At 38.9% G+C, this 26,938-nt stretch overlaps 1 protein-coding gene across 1 annotated transcript; it reads left to right on the top strand.

The window, feature by feature from the left end:
• Positions 1 to 1,694: 1,694 nt before the first annotated feature.
• LOC143293433 (prostatic acid phosphatase-like) lies at positions 1,695 to 26,054 on the top strand. Its single transcript, XM_076604284.1, has 12 exons — positions 1,695 to 2,128; positions 4,127 to 4,219; positions 7,125 to 7,211; positions 8,234 to 8,386; positions 10,335 to 10,430; positions 11,115 to 11,204; positions 12,168 to 12,306; positions 13,684 to 13,766; positions 15,213 to 15,381; positions 16,195 to 16,323; positions 18,442 to 18,519; positions 24,560 to 26,054. Exons 1-12 carry the CDS (start codon positions 2,030 to 2,032, stop codon positions 24,586 to 24,588), a joined length of 1,245 nt encoding a protein of 414 aa, XP_076460399.1. The 5' UTR covers positions 1,695 to 2,029; the 3' UTR covers positions 24,589 to 26,054.
• Positions 26,055 to 26,938: the final 884 nt, after the last annotated feature.

Here is a 26,938-nt window from a genome sequence, read left to right as displayed (position 1 = left end):
GAGCACGAGTGCAGAATTACAATGTAGGCCAAACTGACTTTGCGACAGCTGGCAATGTTCGGAATCAACGTCAGTTCTCACAGATTTTACAATCTTACAATGTCAGCCGAACTGAATCCTATACTGACACACATAACTCGGTCACATATGGCCTAGGTCATCTGTGTCAACAAGATAAGAAATCCCTCCTTTTGACTGGTAATCAATAGGCGTTATGCAAATTTTGGTATAAAATGTTGCAAAATTTTACTATACGAGGCTTGGATACTGAGGCTGGATCTACAAACTTTTCTCTCTGAAATATTATTGACACCCCGCTTCAGTATAAGTTATTGACACCCCGCTTATAAGTTTGTCTCTGTTTGAACGTTATTCGCGTCAGTAAAACCACGGATAACCTTCACAAAACAGCTTGCCATTAAAATTGAGAGCTTCGATTTGAATAAAGCATTTAAAATTCACAAAATTATGTAAAATTCAGTTTTAACTTCGTCTGTTCACATGACACCGATCGAGGCTTCTTGTGGCGGGGGAGGGTGGATGTGTGGGGGTGGTGGTGGTGGTGATGGTGGTGAAGTGGTCTTGACTGACTGGATACACTCTCTCTCTCTCTCTCTCTCTCTAGTGTCACCAGAGCTTTACAGCTGATGACATTAACCATTTCAGTGTTAGTGTTCAGAGTTCTCTCTCTCTAGTCCACGAAAGAAATTGACAAAAACGTTCGACTGATGCGGTTCCAGCGTTTGCTGTTCAGATCGGTAGACCGTTGTTTTGGCAACGTCCTCCCGTCCGAGTAGTTCTTCTTCTTCTTTCCGTTACACGACCAACATCGACTTGCCGATGACTCTGTCGTGGTTCATACATGCTGGGTATTTTCGTGTCTCCATAACCCACCGATCACTGACATGGGTTACAGGATCTTTAACGTGCGTATTTGATCTTCTGCGTGCTTATACACACGAAGGGGGTTCAGGCACTAACAGGTCTGCACATATGTTGACCTGGGAGATCGGAAAAATCTCCACCCTTTACCCACCAGGCGCGGTTACCGTGATTCGAACCCGGGACCCTCAGATTGAAAGTTCAACGCTTTAACCACTCGGCTATTGCGCCCGTCAAATTTAAAATTAGTTAAATTTGGTCAGGGTTTAACGCCTTGCTATCAAGTTTATTTATTCGTCAAATTTTCATTTCTGAAAAAAAGTTGAGAATTTTATGGAATTGTCCACTTGATTCTTGAATGAATTAATACTTGAAATGGAACCGGCTTTTGACGTCCAATTTTTCCCCATTGGCATTTCTAGTGTGGAACTGTACTGAGGTGCAGTGCTGAGAAGTAGGCTACTGACTGACCCCAAAACACACTGATAAACTTTACCGTTAAACTGATGAGGTAACTGCACTATGATATCCTTCTACCCTTAAGGGAAAATAATTATAAATAAGAAAATCGATCATGATAAGTCATGTGCCTGCACTCAATGATATGTACTTGTACAAGCTTTGTGGCCCTTCAACAACATGATTATGCATCATTCAAAGTTACGGTTGTCAGAAGGCCTAGGACGGTTTACGTGCTCGTGCATATTCGTGAGCCAACGGGTTAAATTTCATCCCTAAAGTTTGCAGTTTAGAAAGACACAAATGGTGGTCGTGAGCCAACGGGTTAAATTTCATCCCTAAAGTTTGCAGTTTAGAAAGACACAAATGGTGGTCGGTAACTGCTACCAGCTTCTGTGTAAACTGATAAAACTGGTCACGAGAACCAGGAAAACTCGCCCAGAAACAGCTGAGCCTCAGTGTGCGTGGTGAGGCCAACTGTAAACAAAGCCGGAAGATTAGAGATCGAACTGACCAATCGTTGTTTGGTGTTGAAGTCACATGAGCAAACACCACGGCGGCGGGTTTGGAAGAAGAGTCGAGTCAGCTGCTCGGCCTTCGGTTTTTCACTTTCTCTTGTTCAGTTGCCCTGGTACACAGCTGGAGTGTGGACGAATTCTCCCAGCGATTAACTGAGAGAGAGAATACAATGGCTGGACAGACTGAAGCCATGCTTTCGTTCGTCTTTTTCACCTTGTTTGCATCAACTGTCGCTACCTCTCCTGACACTTTACAGTTGGTTAACATGGTGAGTCTGAATCGTAGGCCTCGTGCTGATCAATATGTATAATAATTATTGCAGGTAAGCACGTCTGTATTTAATGTTTAGCAGACCACATGTTTAGCGGTGCAGTGGACTTTGAATGACAAAACTGGCAATGATTTTATGAAGAAGGAATGAAAATTAACGTTTAAACAGTTGATCTCAATGTGGTGTGGAGAGAACCATGTTTTGTGTTGATTTTCTTTCTTTTGTCGAAATCTAAACGTATTTTTCACGCCGATTTATATAGTCTGTTCTGTTTCCACATATCACACACACATCTCAAATTCTTGTCGTTGTTAATGTTTATCAAAACAATTACAATGTAAATATTGTGACATTTGACTCTTTTAGTCTTTACCTGTTTTTACTAGTTAATTGAATTATGGTTAAGGGATTCCGAAGTTTTCATCCACCCAATTTGCTTTGTCCATAGGGAACTTCTATTTCTTGTCACATTTGTAATTGTGTACACTTTGAGCACATTCCTGTGATGTATGCACATGCATTGCATACACTTTTTCCATCTAAAATCACTGTAATGAACAAACACTAAATTAATGACCAACCAGCGTGCGCGCGCACACACACACACACACACAGTGATTGCTGATGGGGTCAGCCAAACTTCATATACAGATTAAGAAAACCGATTTATGAATATGACTTTTTTTTTTATTCTCCTCACTTGTCTCTACAAAGCATTGGTAACATTGTTTCATATTATCTCCTAAAAATACAGCCAATCTGAATCAGTGGCAATTAAAAAACAAAAACAAAATAACCCAGATTGAGAAGAGCAACACATGATTTTGAGTGTAAATGTTAAGAACCTGAGTGTAACTGTAAGAACATAAAAACAGCACATGATTTCAATTTCCATGAGTGTAACTGTAAGAACATAAAAACAGCACATGATTTCAATTTCCATGAGTGTAACTGTAAGAACCTGAACGTAAGAACATGAAAACAACACATGATTTCAATTTCCATGAGTGTAACTGTAAGAACCTGGGTGTAAGAACATAAAAGCAAAAAATTGTTTCACTTTCCATGAGTGTAACTGTAAGAACATGAGTGAAAGATTAAATAATTTCATTTAACACAAACTGCTGATACTTTTGGTTTGAAGCATTTCAAAGTTGTTAAATTTTGATGTACTTTCTAACTTAGTCGTCAGTTTAACATCTTTCCACATTAAGTAAGTGATGTTGGACAACAAGAAAAAAAAAATAACAAAGGGGGGAGTGGGGGAAGAAGGGACATTGTGTATGTGTGTGTGTGTTGTGAAGAATATAATATAATGAGAGAGAGAATGTTGGAGAAAAGAAAAAAAAAATGTAAAGAATTACATTTAAGTTTTTTAACACAAACTGAGGATACTTTTGGTGTGATTCATTTCAAAGTTATAAGATTTTAATGTACTTAGTATAAGATTATAATAACCCAACCTTTCCCATTAATGTCCCTCTCCCCCTCTCTCACACAGACACACAAATCAAACCATGCAATCAGGAAGAGTGAGGATAGTGATGGCCTAGCAAGTGTGTATGAAATAGAATGATCTTCTGATAAGGTCAAGAGAGGGAACGGAAGGAGAAGAAAGAAACTTATTGACTGTGGGAATTTGACCCTAGTTCAGTAGTTGTGTATAATTCAGTTGACAGTCATTCAGGAAAAGACACAAGGAAGAAGCTGAGCACTATGTGTCTTTGTTTTTCTTAGATTAAACAGTTTTATTCATTCATTCTTTCTTCTTCTTTATCTTTTTTTTCTTATAAATCAAAAACTGCTTTCTCAAGCTAACTTGACCAATTACTGACCCATGTCTGAGGGTCTACACTCCCTTTCTCAGTGCTAGCGCCTCTTTTGGACCTCACAGTTTTAACGTAATTGGTTGCGACAGTTTGTCACTGATTACAACTTATATTTTGAAATGTATTTCAGTGCTACAAATTTATTTTGCTTGCTTGTCTGTGACAGGTGTATCGCCATGGAGACCGCAGTCCCGAGTTCACATTTCCCACAGATGCGAACAAGGACAAGTGGTCTAATGGCCCGGGGTGGCTTACAACGGTAAGACTTACAGTTAAAGTTGACTTCAAGTTCAAGTCTGTTGTGGTGTGAAAATATATATCTGAAGATTTTTTTTTCTTTCTTGCATGAAATTGATTTGAATGCATGGTCAGTGTTGACCACACTTGATTTCCATCAGTATTATAACCTCTGTAACAAAAAGCTTTGACTGTTTACATTAAATTGGGCATTAATATCAAAGAGAAAACTGGCATGGCTGTTTCATTGAATGGCTGTTCACTAAGTTAAAGTGATACGGATAAGTGCACCATTGGGGCTTTGCTGAGGAAGTCAGAACAGATTTTAAGTGCACCATTGGAACTTTGCTGTGAAGGAGTCAGAACAGATTTTGAACTTGCTCATTCACTCATTCACACACACTGTGAGTGATGGCCTAGAGGTAACGCATACGCCTAGGAAACGAGAGAATCTGAGCGCACTGGTTCAAATCCCAGCGCACAACAGTATTTTCTCCCCCTCCACTAGACACTGGACACTAGTCATTTGAATGAGACAATAAACTGAGGTCCCGTGTGCAGCATGCATTTAGCACATGTAAAAGAACCCACAGCAACAAAAGGATCGCCCTGGTACCATTATGTAGAAGAATCCACTTTGATAAGAAAACAAATATAACAAGAGAGGCAAGGCCTTCAAGACTCACTTGTGATACACTTAAAAAAAAAAAAAAAATCTAATGTTAAAACGTGTTCTGTATTTGTTATTATAAAGCTTTGCGTTTTAAAAAAAAAAAAAAAAAGTCCTAACCAGATTCGAACCCCACGTGTTCGGGTGAGAAGAAACTGCCTTATCTATTACACTATGTTGGCTCCTTAACTGACGTTCTAAAATTTAACATTTGAACATACTTTAAGGGCGATAAATCAGTTGTTGTATTCGCAGTGAAAACGCTGTTTAAATCATATTATTCTGGTGTATCTTGGGCATTCAAAAAATCTTTAAGGGCAATAAAAAAATTCTTTTTAATGGCTATTGCCGCAATCACACTGCAACATTTAGCCGTTTTCACTAGATCTAGATAGATGTACAAGTTTAGTTACATCTGCCGGGAATGTAGTTCGACACAGTCGATTCAGTTTCTCTTTTATGTTCATGCTAGTTTTATAGTTTTAAAGTTGATATGAAAATTTAGTATTTCGTTAAACTAATAACATGTAGAGCCAAGTACAAGTACATCTAAACGTCGTAAGAAGTGAAAAGGACTTCATTTTGAGAAAAGTCAAGACTGGAAATTTTTTCGTTTCATCGTGATCAGTTCAAGGGTATTAACTCGCATAGTTTACAGTTTTTAACTGTGAATTCCGACTGATTCTGTGGATATTTTTTTGGCAGTTTGGGGCATAATCCAGTAAGTGATGAGGCATTCACAAATCTTTCTCTGAATAAATATTTAACGGTCTGCTTCTCCAACTTTCCATCACATGTTATCGTGTATTGTCCATTGAATATAGGATTGAATGGGCAGGTCAGCAACTTGAAACAAAATGGCATCGTTCGCGTTCGTGAAGAATATTAGCACGCGCTTTGAATGTGTATAAATATGTGTATGCAATTGATTTTTGCCCATGACCTTCAGGGCTCAGCCAATAGATCTGTAAAGTCCACTCGTCGTATTGATTTTAGCATTTTCCGAAAAAGACCACTTGGGCGAATGAACACAGTGAAAGCCCTGTACACTGAGAATAAACCACACAAGCTTTTTATATATTGAGTATAATTTCAAAATGTAATGTTTAAGAAGAGAAAGATCAGTTTAAAGCAAATTAAGTCCCCTAGCATTAATTACAGAGTAATTTCCCTTTTTTACTAACCGCACCAAAACGTTTGCAAAATAAATAAAACTTCCATGCTTAGCAAAAGAAGTTCCTGTTTGAACAAAAATTGATAATAATGACTGCTCTTGTTGTTGGGTCAGAATATCAGATCAAAGTGCCAAGTTTAGAGAATACAAAAAATATAAATATAATAGTAAATGCAGTTTGCATATAATTAGGCTTCATTATTTATTTTTTTGGGCCCATCCCAGAGGTGCAATATTGTTTTAAACAAGATGACTGGAAAGAACTGAATTTTTCCTATTTTTATGCCTAATTTGGTGTCAAGTGACAAAGTATTTGCAGAGAAAATGTCAATGTTAAAGTTTACCACGGACACACACACACACACACACACACACACACACACAGAGACAACCGAATACCGGGTTAAAACATAGACTCACTTTGTTTACACAAGTGAGTCAACAAGAATCATATGACAACAATAATAATGTTAAAACAAACACACATAACTCATAAGATTATATTGATAATGGCAATGTTGTGTGCTGGTAATGAAACTACATAGATGAAAAAAAAACCATTTATCAGATTAAAGTTAATAACTTATTACAACAATAAGAGTGTTAAAACACACATATCAGATTATAATAATAATAATGTTGTTGGAGAGACAGACATAAGAGTCAAAGAACAACCAGCTGGAGCAGGAGATAGCCTAGCAAATAGGTAGACAAACAGCTGATTGAAGACAGACAGAAAGGCAAACAACAAAGGCATGACATGAAAATAATGCTGTTGGAGGGTACATAATCCATATGAGTGAGACACTGCCAGACCGAGTGGCAATAGGCCACAGCTGGACAGAGAGAAATAGAGAGCTAGTGGGCCTCACAACTCAAGTTTCGTGAGTTTTGATTAATGTTTGGACCTCCAGCTTGTAATTAATGTAAAGATAGGTGCATGTTAACAAGTGGCGTGCAAAGATAATAATAGAAAATTATTACTGAGACATAGATAGGGCAGAAAAGAGTATTGATTTTGTGTGTGTGTGTGTGTTCCAAAAAATATTATAGTTTTCACCTTTCTGTTATTTTGTTTTTCAGGTGGGCATGCGACAGCAGTACGCTCTTGGGCAGTTCTTTCACTCTGAGTATGGACACCTGTTGAGCCAAGCCTACAACAACACAGAGGTATAGGTGTATCTATTATATATATGTAATATATTTATGATGTGGCAGTGCTGTGTCCATCCTCGTGCCATTGCAAACTGTTTGATGTTTAACTCCTTGACTGCTGAACCTCATTAAAATATATGTGTGGCATGAGTTTGAAGTGCATTTACTACTTTTTGTGTACTTACCAATGGTGTCATTGATTTTGCTGAACAGAGGTAATGCAGTCATAAGAGGAAAATGTCCAAACAAAGAATGTTGACTGACATCCTGACCTGTGTGTAAGCTCAGTGTTACCTCAGTGAGTGAGGTGACAGTCCTTCACTGAAGAGCATACTCATCTGCAGACGGGGTTAAATCTATGTGAGAGTGTCTGTGTTTCATTTTCAGCATTGATATTTTCTATTTCAGAATGCATAGTAGTGGTCAAGTGGTGAGGAAATAGGCATATATATGTATGACGGCTCAGAGGAAAGCAAAATATTGTGAGCAAAAAAAAAAAAAAAAAAGAATGTTCTTTTGTATATGTACACAGATCTTTTTTTCTTTTTCTTTCTCTGTGGGTGCTTTTCAGTATGTGAGACTTAACTTTGGGACTGAAAACATGGGGCTTTTATGTCCGGATGCAAAACAGACACACATGTGCACACACACACACACACACACACACACACACACACACACACACACGTACATACGCACGCACACGCGCGCGCGCGCACACACACACACACACACACACACACACACACACACACACACACACACACACACACACACTGTCCCCCTGGCATCCAGATTACACACAGAAACACACATGCAAGTACATGCACAGAGACTCCCTCTCTTAGCCCACCCCTCTTCTCCCCCACACAACCGCACAATCACAGAAACATTTCAAATTCACACATTGTTGATGTCATTGATATTTAAATCAGGCTATGTGGAGAATAGAGAGGGAGTGCACATATTGTGCTGCAACAGTTGATGTGAATGCAGGCGGTGATCTCAATTTTACACGGTGAAGCCTTTTTAAACAGATCACGGTGGCGTCCTCCAATGTCAACCGATGCTTGATGTCAGCCTACTGCAATCTGGCAGGCCTGTACCCCCCACAGGGTGAGCAGGTCTGGAACCCCAAGCTGCTGTGGCAGCCCATTCCTGTCCACACCCGCCCTGAGGATGAAGATCATGTGAGTACTTTGTTTTATGTGTTATAGTGTGTTGGGCACCCATAACTAACAAAAAAAAAAAAAAGGTGGAATCACCACAAGCTCCCATCCCTCCTACTTTTCTCCCCCTACAGCCCCCTCTCCTTTCCCAGTCCTTCCACACTTTGCCTTCTTTCACTATTGTGTCGCAACCATCCCCATTCAGGTCGAATGATCAGCAGTGACGGGCGCAATAGCCAAGTGGTTAAAGCGTTGGACTGTCAATCTGAGGGTCCCGGGTTCGAATCACGTTGACGGTGCCTGGTGGGTAAAGGGTGGAGATTTTTACGATCTCCCAGGTCAACATATGTGCAGACCTGCTAGTGCCTGAGCCCCCTTCGTGTGTATATGCAAGCAGAAGATCAAATACGCACGTTAAAGATCCTGTAATCCATGTCAGCGTTCGGTGGGTTACGGAAACAAGAACATACCCAGCATGCACACCCCCAAAAATGGAGTTTGGCTGCCTACATGGTGGGGTAAAAACGGTCATACACGTAAGAGCCCACTCGTGTGCATACGAGTGAACGCAGAAGAAGAATGATCAGCAGTGAATCACTGATCATGTGTTTTAGCCATGGACACCTGACACTGTAACACATGTGTACAGATGTGCAGCACCAGGTGATCAGTGCTTTCTCACAAATGCGCTCTGCTCTCTGTGGTCTGAGGTCACGTTGGGGATAAAGTTCATGTAATGTTTGTAAGCTTTTTGTGCTTCCTTTACTTCACTCATTCATTCCAGTGTATGTAGTCGTTTTAATTGAGATTAAGTTTCAAGATGGTGTCAAAGCATGCACTGGTTCATCATACACGCTACACCACATCTACTGGTACTTTTTTTATTTTCAAGCTAATGGCTGGCTTACATGTAAATTCTTTGTGCTGGTCAGCCTTGATAGAATGCCATGTGAGTTGTTGGAGATGGATGTACCTGTCCTGTGAAGTTTATGCCAGTTTGTGGATATCTTCTTTTTTGACATTTGTATTCTTTCTCTCTCTCTCTCTCTCTCTCTCTCTCTCTCTCTCTCTCTCTCTCTCTCTCTCTCTCTCTCCCTTTGTCTCATTTGTTGTCAGGTAAATTGCATGACCATGTTTGTGTCTAAGCAGGTGGAAGTGAAGGAAGGGGTTTGGGAGGAGATAGGGGTGGGAGAGAGAGAGAGAGAGAGATGGAGTGCGAGTCTGTGTTGAGGATGTAACAGTGTGAACACTCCATGCAAGAAGCCTGAGCCTGTCTTGACTTTGTCCTGCCTTTTGCTGTTCACTGTCAAATGTGCCCTGGAGACTGATTGTGAAAAGAATACCTGTGTACAATACTACCAAGTACTGTAGATTTTTTTAGTTATGGTGTAAATGTAACACTCGTGTGTACAACACATCTGCACTCCCATCCCTTTGATTTTCTGAAAGGTATATTTAAAAGAAAAAAATTGTGATTTTCTGTAAAAGTCATTGTCAAAATGTGACCTAGTGAAACTCAAGATGCAGCTTATGAACCAGCAAACGGTAGCTGAAGGAAAGTAAAAACTATAAACACAGTACAATTTCTAGATAAATACAACGAAGAATGAAATCAAACATAGACTGTGGCTGTGTGTGTGGAATTTAGATTGAGCATTGTTGTGCTGTCAACACACATCCCTACCCCCTGAGAATTTCTCTTTCTTTCTCCTCACATTGTTATGAATTTGAATAATTTCCTTGTCTAAAACAATGTGTATCAGCTACTAGGTTTTGAGTGTATATTGTCAGTGCAGTAGCTGCTGCACTCACACACTCAAACACAGACACACACACACGCACACATACACACACACACACGCACGCACATGTGCACGCGCGCGCACGCGCGCACAGACACACACACACACACTTCTCAATAAGAGGACAGTACATTGATTGTATCCTTCTTTTCTCCACTGTTACACAGGTCCTTGCCATTGATGAAAAGTGCCCATTGTATGACCAGCTGTATGATGCAGTTCTGCATTCCCCGGCTGTGGTGGAAGAGGAGAAATCCAACGCTGTATGTTAATTGTTATGCATCCCTGAGAGATGTTCAGATCATGATACGATTTTGTTTATAATTTGTATAGTGGATATTCATTGTGTCTTCTTCAGAGTTTTTTTTCAACAAGTGCATTTTTGGATCACATGATTTTGTTTTGTGTATAGGGATCAATTTTTTCCTCAGGGCTTTTTATTTATTCTTTTTTATTTTTATTTTTAGGGGTGGGGTAAAGTGCATTTTCAAATCATGAATATGATTTTGTTTGTGAGGTGGATGTTGTATGTTTTTCTCAGTTTTTTGTGATGTACTTAGCTTCCTATTCATTTTGTTTTCTTGTCCGATCTCTTTTTTCTGTTCATAAACTTTGTTCATTGGTTACGATTGAGGAGGGGTGATAGAAAAATTAGAGAGAGGGAGAGAAAGAGAGAGCAAGAGAAAGTGTGATAAATATGAAGAGGACTCAGTATTTCTTTTTTGAAGTTTCAGATGCATTATTAACAAAGATTTGGGTTGGTGGTGGTGGTGTTTTGTTTTTTTGTTTTTGTGAGCACGTTTTGTTTTGTTTTTCAAAGTAGACTTAAGTTTTCAAAGTTTAAAAGAATGATAACATAAATGTTATAACTATAAGGAGGGCAAAATGCTGATAGAGAGTATGCATTTGATTTATGTCACATCAGTGTGGTATTGGGCTGTTGGCAGGAACTATATGACTACGTAGCAAAGAATACTGGTATCAAGAAAGTGAACATCAGCGACTTGTGGAAAGTGGCTGACAATCTGTTCTGTCAGGTAATTCTTCTGTCTGTCACATGTTTTGAATGGTACAGGGACCGGACGGATCTAGTACTGCCATGCACCGTCTAGCTCTGTGTATGTCTCATGATCTCTCTCACTCACACATATGCCTGCTCACACACACACATATGTGCGAATGCACTAACATCCATGCGCACACACGGACACAGAGATTTACAATACAGACACGCATAGACACACACACACACACACACACACACACACACACACATACACACACAATGTGGGTGTTATGATCCAGTAGTTCTTCAAGTGGAAAACAGAAAAAGAAAATCAGTTAGGAAGCATGTTGAATACTGTATCAGCATGAAAATGGGTCCATTGAATGTGAAAATGTTAACAAAAAGAGACACTGTGACTTTGATATAGTTATTCCAGTCATGGACAGGAGGTTGGTTTTTTTTTTTTTAAATTGCAGCTGCTGATAACCATTTTTGGAAAGAAATTGTGTGTTTGGTTTTTTTGTGTGTGACTTTAGTTGAAACTTTGTGTGATTAATTCACTGTCATGAACAATGTTATCTTTTATTAAAAAAAAAATGTTTTTAAATTAAAGAAGAAAACTGTTTTATTGCTTGTTGATTTTTTTTTATGACTATCAACTGCATGTTGTTATTTCACTGTCATGGAGTATGGACGCTTCGCTGTTGTTGTTGTTTTTTTAAGTAAAAGATCACAGCTGCTGAAAACTGTTCATTGACAGAAGTGATGTAGTTTGTTTGCATGTACATGGTTATTTCACTGTCAGACTCAAAGACAGTGCAGTGTGTCTTTTTCTGTGAAAATTTGCAGCTTCAGAAAAATGTTTGTGGATGGAAGTGATTTTTTTGTTTTGTTTTTGTGACATGGTTGTTATCATTGTTTAATTGAAAACTTGCACCTAGTGATTACTGTTCACTTTCAGATTTTATTTTTTATTTTTTTTTTTTTTTTTCAGCGGTCCCACAATTACTCTCTGCCAGAATGGGCAGAAGCAAAGTGGGATAATGAGACCGTGTACGACAAAATGATAAAGATTGGTGATTTTAGCTTCCAGTTGTTATTCAATGGATCAGAGCTCAGTCGTCTGAAAGGAGGTTGGTGTTGCTTTTCCCTTCATGTGTAGCTGGTTAACCAGTTGTTGTTGTTTTTTCAGGTGATGCAAAAATTAAAAGAAAAAAGTAAAGAACCTTGGTGCTGTAGCTTATAAAATGTATGGAGGCACACACTAGTTAGGCCTCCATGCGCATGATCAAAGGCCTGCACAACAGTTTAACAAATCAGTAGAGAAGTCTACAGAATATATGTTGAATGAGTGAGGACTTCAAGAGTATCAATGCTGTGAAAATAACATCCAAGAATTAAAAAAACAAAAAACAAAAAAAACAGCAAAAATATTCTGCTTCCTAAAACCACATTTTAAAGGCATACCCATTATGAATATATAGCTTCTGTTGCACGGGTTGAAGGGTTCTTTTTTTCTGTTTTTTTTTTTTTCTTTCTTTTTTTTTAATACGTCAATTTCTTCTTTTGTCATTACATATTCTGTTTTTTTTTTGTAATGATTTCTTCCTTTGAGAGCGAACAACTGTATGACTGATGAAATATTATTTTATGGAATGGGAGGTAAAATATAAAGAAAAGAAATTTGTGATTCCATCAACAGTTATGTCCAGCCTCTTATTGCATCTTTCATTTCCCAATTCCTGCCCAGCCCCATTCCCCAACTCATCCCATGACACACAAGCAAGAAATGTATTAAAAAAAGATGTAAACTAACATGTTGATCATGAGGGAAGTGCATTTTGTGCAGCAGCAATCTTTGTTCACAGTGAAGGTATTTTTGTGTATCTGTTTAACTTTTTTTTTTTTTAATTCACCAAAAGGACACAAAGACAACAAAAAGGAACATGAACAAAACTGTTCAACTGAGCGTGTACTATACAATGCTCTTTCAGTTACAAAGTGGTGGATTCGCAAGGACACACCAAATGCAGGTGGAGTGATGGCCTTGTAGTAACACGTCAACCTAGGAAGTGAGATGATCTGAGTGTGGGGGATCGAATCCCACACTGTGCAATATTTTCTCCCTTTCTGCTAGATCTTGACAGATGGTCCTGAAGCTAGTCATTTGGATGAGACAATGAACTAAGGACCTGTGTGGAGCATGCACTTACCGCACATGAAAGAACCCACAGCAACAAAAAGGGTTGCCCTGGTAATATTTTGTGGAAAAAAATCCACTTTGGTAAGAAAGCAAATGCACAAGGCAGAAAAAAAGAAGAAAAAATGGGTGGCCCTGCACTGTAGCAATGTTCTCCCAAATTTATTTAACACAATACATTACAATACAATAATTGAATAAAGCACAACACAGCACAACACAACACAATACATGCACGCTCACACACACACAGACACACAGTGCATTTGACTGAGTGGATGTGTGAACAATGTTTTCTGACTGTGTGCAGGTCCCCTGCTGAAGATGTTCATCCAGAACATGGTGCAGGCTGCACAGAAACAACAGCATTACAAAATGTACATGTATTCAGCGGTAAGTACAACAAGCACACTTGAACTGTTGGGATTTTTTTTCTCCTTTTTTTTTTTCTTTCTAAAGTTTACAGTCACACTTTTTATTGTTATGGTTTTATGTGTCATGTCCCTGTCAGAATTCTGAAAAAATCCACTTGGACAGTAAAGCAAATTAATGCACTTAGAGTTAGACAACAACCAAAAAAAGAAGAAGAAGAAACAGATGGCGCTACGTTGTCGCTTTCCCTGGGGCATTTCACACAGATAAATTTGTCATGACAAAGAGTTATACAATACAAAACATGAAAACATTTATGCTTGCACTTGATGCCTTTACATCTACAGTCATGTATTTGGTGCATACAGTACCATGTCTCACTAGTGCAGACACCAGCAGAGATCTGATTCCTGTCCTGTGCAAAATATCAGTATCAAATGAATGAAAAGGACAGGTTCCTTCTGCTAGTTACCTCCCCTCATCCATTTGCCTCCTTTCTGTTATTGCTCTGCTCCAGCGGACCCCTCAGTTCCCAATTCAGGTTCACCTAGTCAGTTAGATATTATGAATGATAATCAGTCGTGTCGGACGATGACACTCAGAACAGCAGGAAAGGCAAGAGCTGTCCTGACTATCTGTGCTAGAATTTAATTATGGTGGAGAGTGTCTTGCCCAGGTTAGCTGTTCTGACTATCTGGGCTAGAATTTGATTATAGTAGAGAGTGTCTTGCCCATGTTACAACCCCACTCTCTTGGCCAAAAGGGTTTTTTGGACAGTCAGCGTTGGGATGATTCAGAAAGGCCATCTAGCCCCTTAGGCTGCAGCACTAAGAGCCAGTGCAATCTTGCCTCCTAGTTTGAGAGTCATAGTCCTTCACAAAAGACTAAGCTGTAAATAACTTCCCATTGCAGTGGAGAAACCAGTTAAATACAGAGCCTGACATGTCACTTCACTCACAATTCTTGTAATTTTAAGTTGTGTTCTGTGCATTTGATCATGGAGTATTGCTTTTGCTATTTTTATTGTATTGTATATCAGACTGATGATTGCCTTTGACGGCTTTTTATGGTCTCCCATTTTTGTTATTTCCCATTTGTTTCTTTCATTTTAAATATTTTTGCTCTTCCGCTGTAGTCGTCATCCTGTCAGTGTCATGTTTCATTGTTTCATTGTTCATTGTTTATTAGACCTCTCTCAGTGTCTGCACTGATGGTAGGTAGGTATTCAGCTTTTAATTCTTTATTGTATTGTATTGTATTGTGTGGAGATTTACTTTTTGCCACAACAGATTTCTTTGTATGAAATTCAGGCTGCTCTCCCCTGGAAGAGCATGGTTGATCCAATTAGAGCGCCGCCTTTTATTATTTTTCTTTCTCCCAGTATAAAACCACATATACACACACCTTGTATCCCCAGCTGGCTCCGTTCCCATCATCTTTGTGTGTTGTGTTGTGTGTTGTGTTCAGCATGACGACACTGTGGCAGCTGTGTCAGACGCTTTGAAAGTCTTCAATGGCATCAAACCGCCCTATGCCAGCACTCTGATGGTGGAGCTCCACCTGGTAGAGGAGGATTACTGTGTCAAGATCCGCTATCGGAACAGGACCGCTGCTCCCTTCACTCTCATCCATCCTGGTAGTTAGGATTTTTTTTTTCTTCAGATTTTCTGTTTTCTTTTAATGCTTTTACTGTTGTCTGGTTATCTATGTCTTGCTTGCATTTTATGGAAGAACCGTTGGGTCTTAAACTGAAAGAAGGTGAGTTTAAGTTTAATGTGCTGTATCAAATTTCAGGTATTTGAGTCTGTGCCAGTGGTGTGCTGTGTTCTGATGTGAATGCCAGTGGTGCGATTGATTGATACGGATACTTAATATAGCGCCTATCCTCAATCAGAGACCAAGCTCCAAGTCCTTTACAAACCTGGGAGTCATTTTGCCCAACAGCCTGTCTACCTGAGTACACTCACACTCACACAGACATGTAACTTTTTTGTGTATGACAGTTAGTTTATTTTTTGCCCCACCATATGTGTAGCCATGCTCTGTTTTCGGTGATGTGCACGATGGGTTTGTTCTTGTCTCCATAACCCACCAAACGCTGACATGAATTACAGGATCTTTAACGTGTGTATTTGATCTTCTGAAGGGGTTTCAGGCACAAGCAGGTCTGCACATACGTTGACCTAGGAGATCAGACAAATCTCCACCCTGAACCCAACAGGTGTGCCTAAACCTGCGATGGAACTCAGGAAACTCAGATAAGAATCCAGTGTTCTAGCCATTCTACCACCACACCCGTCTGCACTCATGTGTTGTATTCTTATCAAATCTTTGATAAATGTGAGTGCCAGTGGTGTCCTGTTTTCTGCATTGGTGATCCAAATAATTACACTTCATAATATAATGGAGAAAGCAATTCAAGGGAGAGTGTTTGATGACCCTGTGACAGACTGCCAGAAGGAGTGCTGTCCCCTGGAGGAGTTTGTGGCTGTGACCAAAAATGAGGTCCCCGTGAACTGGGAAAAGGAGTGTGGGAACACTCCCAAAAGTGTCGCCGTCTCCGAAAGTTACATGGAAGGTAAATTACTAAGCAGCCTTTTTTCTTTTCTTTTTTTTTTTTTTGTTGTTTGTTGTTTTCTTTCTGATTCTTTCGGCAAGGACAGTGGAGTAGTGAACTGTAGATACAGTCATAGCTGTCAATCACTTCAGATGTGCTCTTAGTCTCATAGCTGTCAGTCACTTCAGATGTGCTCTTAGTAACAGCACATCTGGTGAGGTGTTATGTGACAGGATAAGAGAAGACATGTCTAATTCAAGAAACCCCATGGGGCCACATGAAAATGTTACATATTTCATGTTACTAATACAAATACAAATACAATATCCATGCATCTGATTCTATTATCTGTGCATCTATTTCTGGTTTTCGCTTATCACTAAAGACTCATCTTTTTAAAACCTGTCTATAAGTATTCTCAGCTTCCTTTTCTCCAACACCACCGATGTCAGTTCACTTTGGATGTTTGTAGAGTGGGAAAGGGAGAGTGTGTGTGAGGGGAGGGGTTTTTGAGAAAGAGTGGTCATGAATGTTTTATGTTGTAATATTTTTTCTTTCATGTAAAGCGCCCTGAGTTCTTAGTGAGAATGGGCACTATATAAATATACATTATTATTATTATTATTATATATAACATCTGGTATTGTGCTCAATACAGATAACATCTGGTATTGTGCTCATAATAGTTTACAATAGCCACACTAACTGTTTGGTTAAGACATGCATAAGACATACATTTGGAGGAAGAAGAGAAAAGAAGACAAAGGTAACATACAAGTGATACAGCATTGTGCATGCCAGAAGTGAGTTGGCAGTTTTGCAAGAAAAAAAATGTGAGCACGTTGACTCAGAGATACGCCTTGTCTGTTGAATTAAATCAGAAAGCATTTATTATGGTTTTCAGAAATATGCTCATGATATGCTCCTGGTGCGTGCACAGTTGTGTTTACACAGCAACATTTGGTTAGGTGTTACGTGCATGATATGCTTCAGTTACATGAAAAGACTCCCCATGTTTATACAGCATCATTTGGTCAGGGTTTAATGCACATGCATGTCCGCAGATAGGCTGAGACTGGAAGAAGTGCTGAAAGTGATGTTTTATTTCTGGGAAATATAGAGTACAAGTTAAGTCTAGACATTAAATCTAGAACTGGATTACATCAGTATAGAAAATATTTTGTGTAGCATACATAAATCTTGTTCAAAATGTGTATACAGTCACCTCTGATTCTACTTTAAGTTGCGGTATTTTATATTAAAGTAGTTTTTTGTTTATTTGATAATAAATATGATAGTATTTTAAAGTAGTTTTTTGTGTATTTGATAATAATGATGACAGTGATAATAGGTATTTATAATTCACAATAATGATGACAGTGATAATAGGTATTTATAATTCATTCCTTAGCACCGGGGCCTAGAGCACTAACGATCGGGACAAGAAAATAGTTTAAAAAATGTGTGTGTGTGTGTGTAAATGCCATGAATCTGCAAAATAATTCTGGCTCAGTAGACTTACAGTACATATGAAGTGTGTGTGTGTGTGTGTGTGTGTGTGTAGTAAGCATCAGTATTGCCAATTCTAAAGGAACTGTTGTGTTTATGAATGCCAAACTTAACATGGTTGCAGATATTAGCTGGCTCTTTTTTCTTCTTCTAGATATTTCATATTGGAAAAAGACAACACTAAACATAATAAAATGAAATGTATTGTTTGTTTTCTAAACATTTCTCGTTGAACACAAGTATTTCTTAGTTACCATTTCATTCTGATAAATATGTATAGAGAAAAAAAAAACTTTGCAAATATTAGTCTGATCATAACAAATCACTTTGTTCGTGATGTGTCTACAAATATGATAACTATAAGCTTGATATGTGTATACACAAGTAAAAGTGAGAAGAAGAGAGACAGTTTGGGTACCTTCTGTCAGAAAGAAATCATTGTTGTTTTCATTCGTAGCCTATGATATCACAAGCTTGTGTCATTTGAAGTAAGGAGCCAGTCGTCTCTCAGCTCATTGAATATTGTCAGAATTACACTTGTGTATGCTTCTCCTCACCTATCATGAGCATCAAACAAATGCACAAAACAAATGGATGACCCGAACATGGCCTTGTGCTGTTTGCTTTCAGTGATAATTGGAATTCTCATTGCTGTCATCGTGGTCATGGGCTTTCTTATGCTGGTTTTGACCGTCCGCCTGCATTCACGTAAGAGAGAGTACTTTTACCTGCCTTGAAACCCTGTGTGCCTACGCCGTAGTGTGTTCGTGTCATAAGTCTCATCTGTTCTTTGTTTTGTTTTTTGATACTGTATGGTTTTCATTTTACATTCCTACTTCCTTTTTTTTTTTTTTTTTAATTGATCCTGATTGTAATATACCATTGTGTGGCTTTTTGTGAAGTTAGTTGGGTTTTTTTTATCTTCTGTAAAACTTGTGTGTATTTTTAGGTGTTTTCAAAGTTCTGTATTTTTAGTTAGTTTGAATGTTTCTTGCCATGTTTGTGTGAGTAATTTGCCTTTTACAATGGTTGAAGTGTGGATTTTTTTAAAATATTTTACTACATATCTTTTTCCTGTGTTCTCTGTTTTCAAATGTTTTCAAAATTTCATATTTATAGGTGCTTTGAACATTTTCTGTCCTATTTGTGTGAGCGATTACCTTTTACAGCAATAGGGGTGTGGATTTTTTTTTTTTAAACACTCGTATATGTGTTACGTGTGCTTTCTACATTCCATTATTTTTTTTATAGAAATTTTATACTATGAAAGATTCTTTTTATCAAAATTGTGAGCAGACATTAAAATAATTTAGAAAAAAAAGAAAGATAAAAAATGAAAAGGCTTCGTCATCATCAGTTTTCATATTAATGTGTTTTGTGTGTGTCGTGCTGATTTGAACCATAGTGTGAAATGTATTATGTGTGTGGAGTGTAACTGGACTGCAGTGGATGTTTTTTCTTTACAACTTATTGGATTGTAATGATGTGTTCAGTTGTGATTGGGTTTTTTATATATATATTATTTCTTTTTAGTCTTTGTTTTTTTCATTTAGAGTGTGTGATATGTAATGGAAAAGTCACATTGACTGGTGCTATCTGTGTTACAAGCTATGAAGTAAACTTTGCTCTCCATGAGAGGAAAAAGCAAGGTGTTTGTGGGTTGAAATGCTTTCTTTTTATGCCACCAAGTGATTCGAGATTTTGTTTGTGTTGTGCAAATGGGTGCTCTGTGTGTGTGTGTGTGTGTGAGCGAATTTGAAGAAATTCAATATCAAAGTTCAAATCACATGTCATAGTATTCAGATCTATATTAAATTGTATGATATGAATAATAGTGATTCAACCCACACATGTTCTATCATGATTAAAAAGATGACATCAAGTTGACAGGATCTGTTGTTCAGGATAGCTGTGTTTCAAAGGCATGTGACACTGTGTTGTCTAGCCTGGTGTCATTTTCGTAGCGCAGGTCGGGGGTTGTCTGCCACTGATGCAGAAACTGAGCCAGTGGGGAGTTGTCAGACTGGTCAGTTTTGAGGGTGGATGGCTGACTGACTTCATCAGTGGTTGCTGTCTCTGCCGTTGTTGTTGTTCTTTCCCTTCTCTACCGCCTTCATGTGTTGTCAAACACTGTGTGTAACAAGCATCGTCTGCTACAAGCATGACACACATCAGTCTTGGGGTAAATGATGCCCCATTTTACCATCTAATTTTATAGTTTTAAAGTTGATATTAAAATTGAGTATTTTGTTAAACTAATAACATATAGAGCCAAGTATGAGTACTTCTAATAAACGTCGTATGAAGTGAAAAGGACTTAATTTTGAGAAAAGTAAAGACTGGAAATTTTTACATTTCATCAAGGGTATTACCTCTCATGGTTTAATATTTTTAACTGTGAATTCGGACTGATTTTGTTGATATTTTATGGTAGTTTGAGACATAATCCAGTAAGTGATGAGGCGGTCACAAATCTTTCTCTGAATAAATATTTAACGGTCTCCTTCTCCAACTTTCCATCACATGTTATCGTGTATTGTCGATTGAATATTGAATTGAACGGGCAGGTCAACTACTTGAAACAAAATGTCTCCCTTCGAGGTTGCGTGCACGCACTTTGAATATGTATAAATATGTGTACGCAATTGATTTTGCCCATGACCTTCAGGGCTCAGCCGATAGATCTATAAAGTCCACTCGTCATATTGATTTTACTATTTTCTGAAAAAGACCACTTGGGCGAATGAGCATAGTAAAAGCCCTGTACACTGAGAATAAAGCACACAAGCTCTTTATGTATTGAGTATTATTTCAAAATGTAATGTTTAAGATGAGAAAGATCAGTTTAAAGCAAATTAACCCCCTTAGCATTAATTACAGATTAATTCCCCTTTTTTACTATCTACACCAGACATGCAAAAGAAATATAACTTCCATGCTTAGCAAAAGAAGTTCCTGTTTGAACAAAAAATGATTAAAAAAAAAAAAAAAATGACTGCTCTTGTTCTTGTGTCAGAATATCAGATCAAAGTGCCAAGTTTAGAGAGAAAAAAAATATATAACTAAATTCAGTTTGCATATAATTTAGCTTTTTAAAAAATTTTTGGTGCCCATCCCAGAGGTGCAATATTGTTTTAAACAAGATGACTGGAAAGAACTGAATTTTACCTATTTTTATTTATTGGTGTCAACTGACAAAGTATTTGCAGAGAAAATGGCAATGTTAAAGTTTACCATGGACACACACACACACACACATAGACAACCGAACATTGGGTTAAAACATAGACACTTTGTTTACACAAGTGAATCAAAAATGGGTGGCCCTGTTAGTGTAGCGACGCACTCTCCCTGGGGAGAGCAGTCCGAATGTTGTGACAGAAAGAGTAATATAAATATATACAAATACGTCATGATCATGAACCTCACACTCGGAAAGACACCCATGCAGGACTCAACACATCGAACAACGAAACCTTCACAACGACACCACGAGCCCAGCACTGTACAATATGACCCCCGAATACACCGCTGGAGAGTTCCGTGTTTTCATGACTTTTGAGGCGCGTCACATGATCTGTGCTATTGATGTTGATTGGCTGTCCGAAAGTACGAGCAACAAAGGCGATCGAGAAGGTGCGAACAGCAGGCTTCTATTTTTTCTTCTGTTTTTTTTTCCTTCGAATTTTTGCTCCTTTTTTGTGTGTGTGCATACGATGGCACTTCATTGATCAGTCTGGTTGTAGCAATAGAGGCTATCAACTAAAGAAACGGAGGACAGCACATGTTTGGTACTTTTGTCGATCGCCTTCGGCATTGGTCGAATTTCGAGTACTAAAAGTTAGATGCGCATACGAACGTAGATCCAAGATTGCCGCGGAACTCTCCAGCATCAGCAAATAGCGGTTATGGTGAAACTCATTTCTACCGCACGAGTCACCCGATAAACCGATCTTGGCAGTGCTAAGTTTGCTTTGCCGCGATGAATGTGCGCTCTAATTCCATAGACTTCGGAAACGTATGAACGCTGAGCAAACTTAGCGCTGATAAGATCGTTTACAGTAGACCGCAGTACAACCCAGCCAAGACCGGCAGGTTCATTCGCATGAAGGTTGTAACGGACAGGGGAAAGAGGCGATCCTTGTTGTAGTCCCATGGAAAGTTATAGGACGCATACGGCATCCAGCATCCAGGCTATCAATGACACATGAGTGGACATAGCTTACTCACGGTCTAATGATTTATCAGTCTACATCAACCTTCAGCTGACGACATAGTAAAAGAGACAAACGATTGACACCATGCTGGCCCCCACTCGTGGGAGCCTTCAAGGGAGTCTGTTATTGAAAGAAGAAAAGATCGACTTTCATTTCAAAATCTGCAATTACAGTCATTTCAAACATCGGTAACAATCGCATTGTTTGCCTCGAGAAAAGGACAACTGTTTTTACGCCACTACGTGGGTAATGTACATAAATTCTTGGTAAAGACTGCGCGAGGTAAAATGACACGTGGGAAGCTAATTTTGTGTGTGTGTGTGAGGCGCACACTGGCTGTTAGTTTTGCTGTGGTTGTCTGTTGCTCCTGTTGTTAGGGATTTCTTTATCAGTTATTCTCGGAAATCCAAGATCTGTTATGAACCCTCCACCCCCACCCCCCATAGATATCCCGTTTTCAAAGTGAAGAAAGCGGTAATTACAGTCGTATTTTCAGTATATTCTTATTTACGTTTGTTCACTGTGTCATAATCTGAATTGCCCATTGTGTTTGACAAATTTGTATTATTCAGCGTGTGCTAATTTCTAAATGTTCCAATTTACAATTTTCAACAGGTGTTACATAACTCGCAGGTAGTTGACTAGAAAACCTGTCATTGTGATAACTTTTTCGCTTTAATTTTTACCAGTAGCTGGGATTTTTACTATCTTTCGACTTGCATCAACAATGTAGACGGTTTCTAAACAGTTCAGTTTGCACGGAAACAATTTGTTGCTTTGTTTATTATTGATTCTACTTCATTGTACATTCAAGCTCAGAAATAGCGCAGGCCTCGTCTCAATATACTTTTCTTAATTGATGATGATGTGTGTGTGTGTGTGTGTGTGTGTGTAGGAAGGGGTGTGTCTGTGTGTGAGTGGAAGTGCGCACTGTGAACTGGTACACTGATGGTAAACGACGCATGGGAGGGAACGTTTTAACAAAAATTTAATAAAACCAGAACGTTTTGTCCACAAGAAGAAACAGACATGTCTGCTCGGAATGGGTTTCTAAAAAAGACGAGATCGCAGCCTGAAAACCGTGTTAATAAATCACAGTTCGCCACAAAAAAAACAGCAACACTATCATTTATCACAATTTCTCAAAACCAACAAACAATTTCTCAAAACTACCAAACAATTTCTCAAGTAACGATCATATCCAGGTGCTTGAAATCAAAGCACTGCTGGAAGAGCAAGCCAGTGATACACAAGCATTCGCCACCCCACTCACACACATGCGTGCGTCTGACAAGGATTTTACAGCATGGATTTTTGTACAACACTGCTAACCGTTTAAAGGACGTTCAAAATCTGTGATTTGACGGAAGCATGTGGGTGTATTTTTTACCTCTTTTTTTTTTTAAATCTTCTTTGAATTTTTTGTGTGAATTGGTAATGCAAGAAAGAAAGCACGGACAATAATCATTGAAAATTTGGATTTGGTTTGTTTGATGTCTCTCTTACTCTGGTACATTCTCTTGCGTATGTTTTTAAATAGATAAATACGCCTGTAAAGAGATGTAAATAGGAGCAATAATATATATATATATATAACGAAACAAATAAGATGAATGAATAAATAAGCAATAAAACAATCAATATATTCAAAACAAATCAATGGATAATAATAAAGACATAAACGTGTTTGTCACCAGTTTTGTGGACAACCAGCATCTGACTGATGGCGGTTCATACACTCACACACACACACACACACACACACACACACACACATACGGACACAACATGTTGCTATATCATTTACGGCCATCTGATGATACCCGTTCAGTAAACTGACCTCCACAGTCCAGGGGTCGACCATCAATCTGGGAGAGGCGAAATTTGTCCATTGTGTGATGGATGGTGGACAAGGGACACTTGAGACCCAGATCAGCCAGAGTTCTCTGAATACATTGCTGTTGACGTTTCTGATCCTACTCAAAGTTGTGGTATTTTATATTAAAGTGGGGTTTTTTGTTTATTTGATGATAAATATGATAGTATTTTAAAGTAGGTTTTTTGACTCACTTGTGTAAACAAAGTGAGTATGTTTTAAACCCGGTGTTCGGTTGTCTATGTGTGTGTGTGTGTGTGTCCGGGGTAAACTTTAACATTGCCATTTTCTCTGCAAACACTTTGTCAGTTGACATCAAAAATAGGAAAAATCCAGTATATGCAAACTGAATTTACTGTTATATTTATATTTTTTTTTATTCTCTAAATTTGGCACATTGATCTGATATTTTGACACAACAACAAAAGCAGTCATTTTTATCATTTTTTTGTTGAAACAGGAACTTCTTATGCTAAGCATGAAAGTTATATTTCTGGTGCATGTCTTTGGCGCAGATAGTAAAAAAGGGAAATTCATCTGTAATTAATGCTGGGGGGGGGGGGGGTAATTTGCTTTAAGCTGATCTTTCTCATCTTAAACATTACATTTTTAAATTATACTCAGTACATAAAAAGCTTGTGTGTTTTACTCTCAGTGTACAAGGCTTTAACCTCCCGCCCCTGACGCACCACCAGACATTCCACCCGCAGAGACAGAACTGCCCATCAGCTGCGACAAACCCTCAAAGGTAGAGATCAAGCAGAACCCATCAAAGCAGACATGGAAACAGCTGTCAACATGCTATACAGCCTCTTCAGCAAGATCTGGGAGAAGGAGGAGGTACCAGTCCAGTGGAAAGAAGGAATCATCATCAAGCTGCCGAAGAAAGGAGACCTCAGGGACTGCAGCAACTACTGAGGGATCATGCTCCTGTCAACGCCGGGCAAGTTTCTCAACAGGGTTCTACTGGAAAGGATGAAAGAGGCTGTCGACCCCAAGCTCCGAGACCAGCAGGCAGGCTTCCGGCGGAACAAATCCTGTGCCGACCAGATCGCCAACCTGCGCATCATCGTGGAGCAGTCGCTGGAGACGGACTTTTCTTTTCAGACACTTCCTCCTTCATCTGTGTTTGATAAACAATGATTGTTCATTATCCAAGATGCTTATGGATGTTTCAAATCACCATCTTAGAGCTGGATGGGTATATACAGCTTTTTGATGCATGCTAAACTCATTTGAAATGATAAACATACCACTTGAAGAAAGCGCACCAAAGTGGATGCAGTTTTGGGTGTCCTGTCTCATGAAATTAACATAAATACTAGCAGTATGTGTGGTGAGGGGAGAGAGAAATTGTAGTAATCCAGCATTTCATGTGTAATGAACAAGGTCACCTCTGCCCAAAGGGAAAGGATTGATAAGTAGAGTCAGTAGGCAATTCATGAGTATCAATCATTGATTATTTATATATATTTCTCTTCTTCTTCTTCTTCTTCTTACATTGTATGCTGGTTTTGGGGTTGGTTTTTTTGTTTAGTTGTTTGGTTGTTTGTTTTTTGGGGGGGTGGGTGGGGTGGGGTGGGGGCTCAATCGCTGGTATGACCAGGGAACAGAGATTTCTTTGTTTTCATCAGTAGAAGGTACTTCCATTTTAATGCCTCATTGTAAATCAGTCTTATAAATCAAAAGATGTGTCACAAGAGATCTTCAATTGATACAAGAAGTGCTTGTGTGGGCCTCTTACGGACCTGTTGCAAGCTTGGAAAGGAATTGTTTATGAACAGTTCTTTTTTCTTTTTTTTTCGATCATTTTTTCTCTCCAAGTTTGTGGAGTGAAAGAGATGGGTAATCCCGCCAGAATTTAGGAACACCATGTGAATGTTGTATGCATCAAATTTGCATGTCAGTTTTTGTCAGTGGTTTGATTTGCATGAACACAGGCAGAAAAGCTTTGTGTGCCTGAGGTGAAGAAGAGGAACGGGACTTTGTATAAGTGGGTGTGAGTTCACATACAAACTAGTAATCAGTGTACAATGTGTCCACCTCTCCATCCCATCATATGGGACAAAATAGACTATGCGTATGACAAGTGAGTCTTGAAGGCCTTGCCTCTCTTGTTGTTGTTGTTTTAATTCAGTTTGTGAGAAATAGTGGTGGTGTTTCTGATTCACATTTGCATGTGAGAAGCAGTGATGCGGTGGTGTTTCTCAGTTTTGTATGTGATCACTTACAGCGTTATATTCAGTTCTGGTATTTTGATCTGGCAATCGAAATAGATTTGCAGATAAAATACAGTCTGTGGCTCTCTCCCTCAGTCTCTTCTCTCTGTCACTGTCTCTTTATCTCACACATGAACATAGTCACACACATGCGCGCGCGCGCGTACACACACACACACACGCACACACACACACACACCGCACACACAAAAACATACACATACACGCCGCGGCCACACACACTACGAGTGAGAACAGTGTTTAAAAAACATGTACAAAACATAGCTTCCATTTGTCAAATCACATCCATTTGTTGAAATTTACATTTATGACAATATGCCCACTTTAACGCAGTCACACACACACACACACACACACACTAACACACGCGCGCGTGCGCGCTCACACGTAAGCATTATCTCCCCCCCTCTCCTACTCACCACCACTCTTACCTCCCCTCCTCCCCCACCCATCCTCCACAGCCGACATCACCCCTTACCCGGCCCACACACACATACCATTCCACTACACAAACAACTCAACGTATTTGTCCGTTTCAGAGAGATGATAGATGGTGTCAAAATTAAAAGTGGAACTGATGGAGACAGATGGTTTATTTGTCTTATCAGAGAGTGGCTGTGGTAATTCGTCTTTTGGAGAGATCGACCTAGTCTGTCAGCTTGAAGTTTGTCTTGATGGAGTGCAAACACACTGAGTGTGCATGTGATCTTTATGATGTAGAGGAAAGAGAAAAAAAAAGAAGAAATACAGATATAAAAATTCCCCCTTGACTGCTGCTGACAATTCTGTCCACC

The sequence above is a fragment of the Babylonia areolata genome, chromosome 19 (genome assembly GCF_041734735.1).
Source record: "Babylonia areolata isolate BAREFJ2019XMU chromosome 19, ASM4173473v1, whole genome shotgun sequence".
Taxonomy (NCBI): Eukaryota; Metazoa; Mollusca; class Gastropoda; order Neogastropoda; family Buccinidae; genus Babylonia; species Babylonia areolata.
The sequence above is the reverse complement of the archived record's forward strand: the minus strand, read 5'-3'. Positions and strand labels throughout refer to the sequence as shown.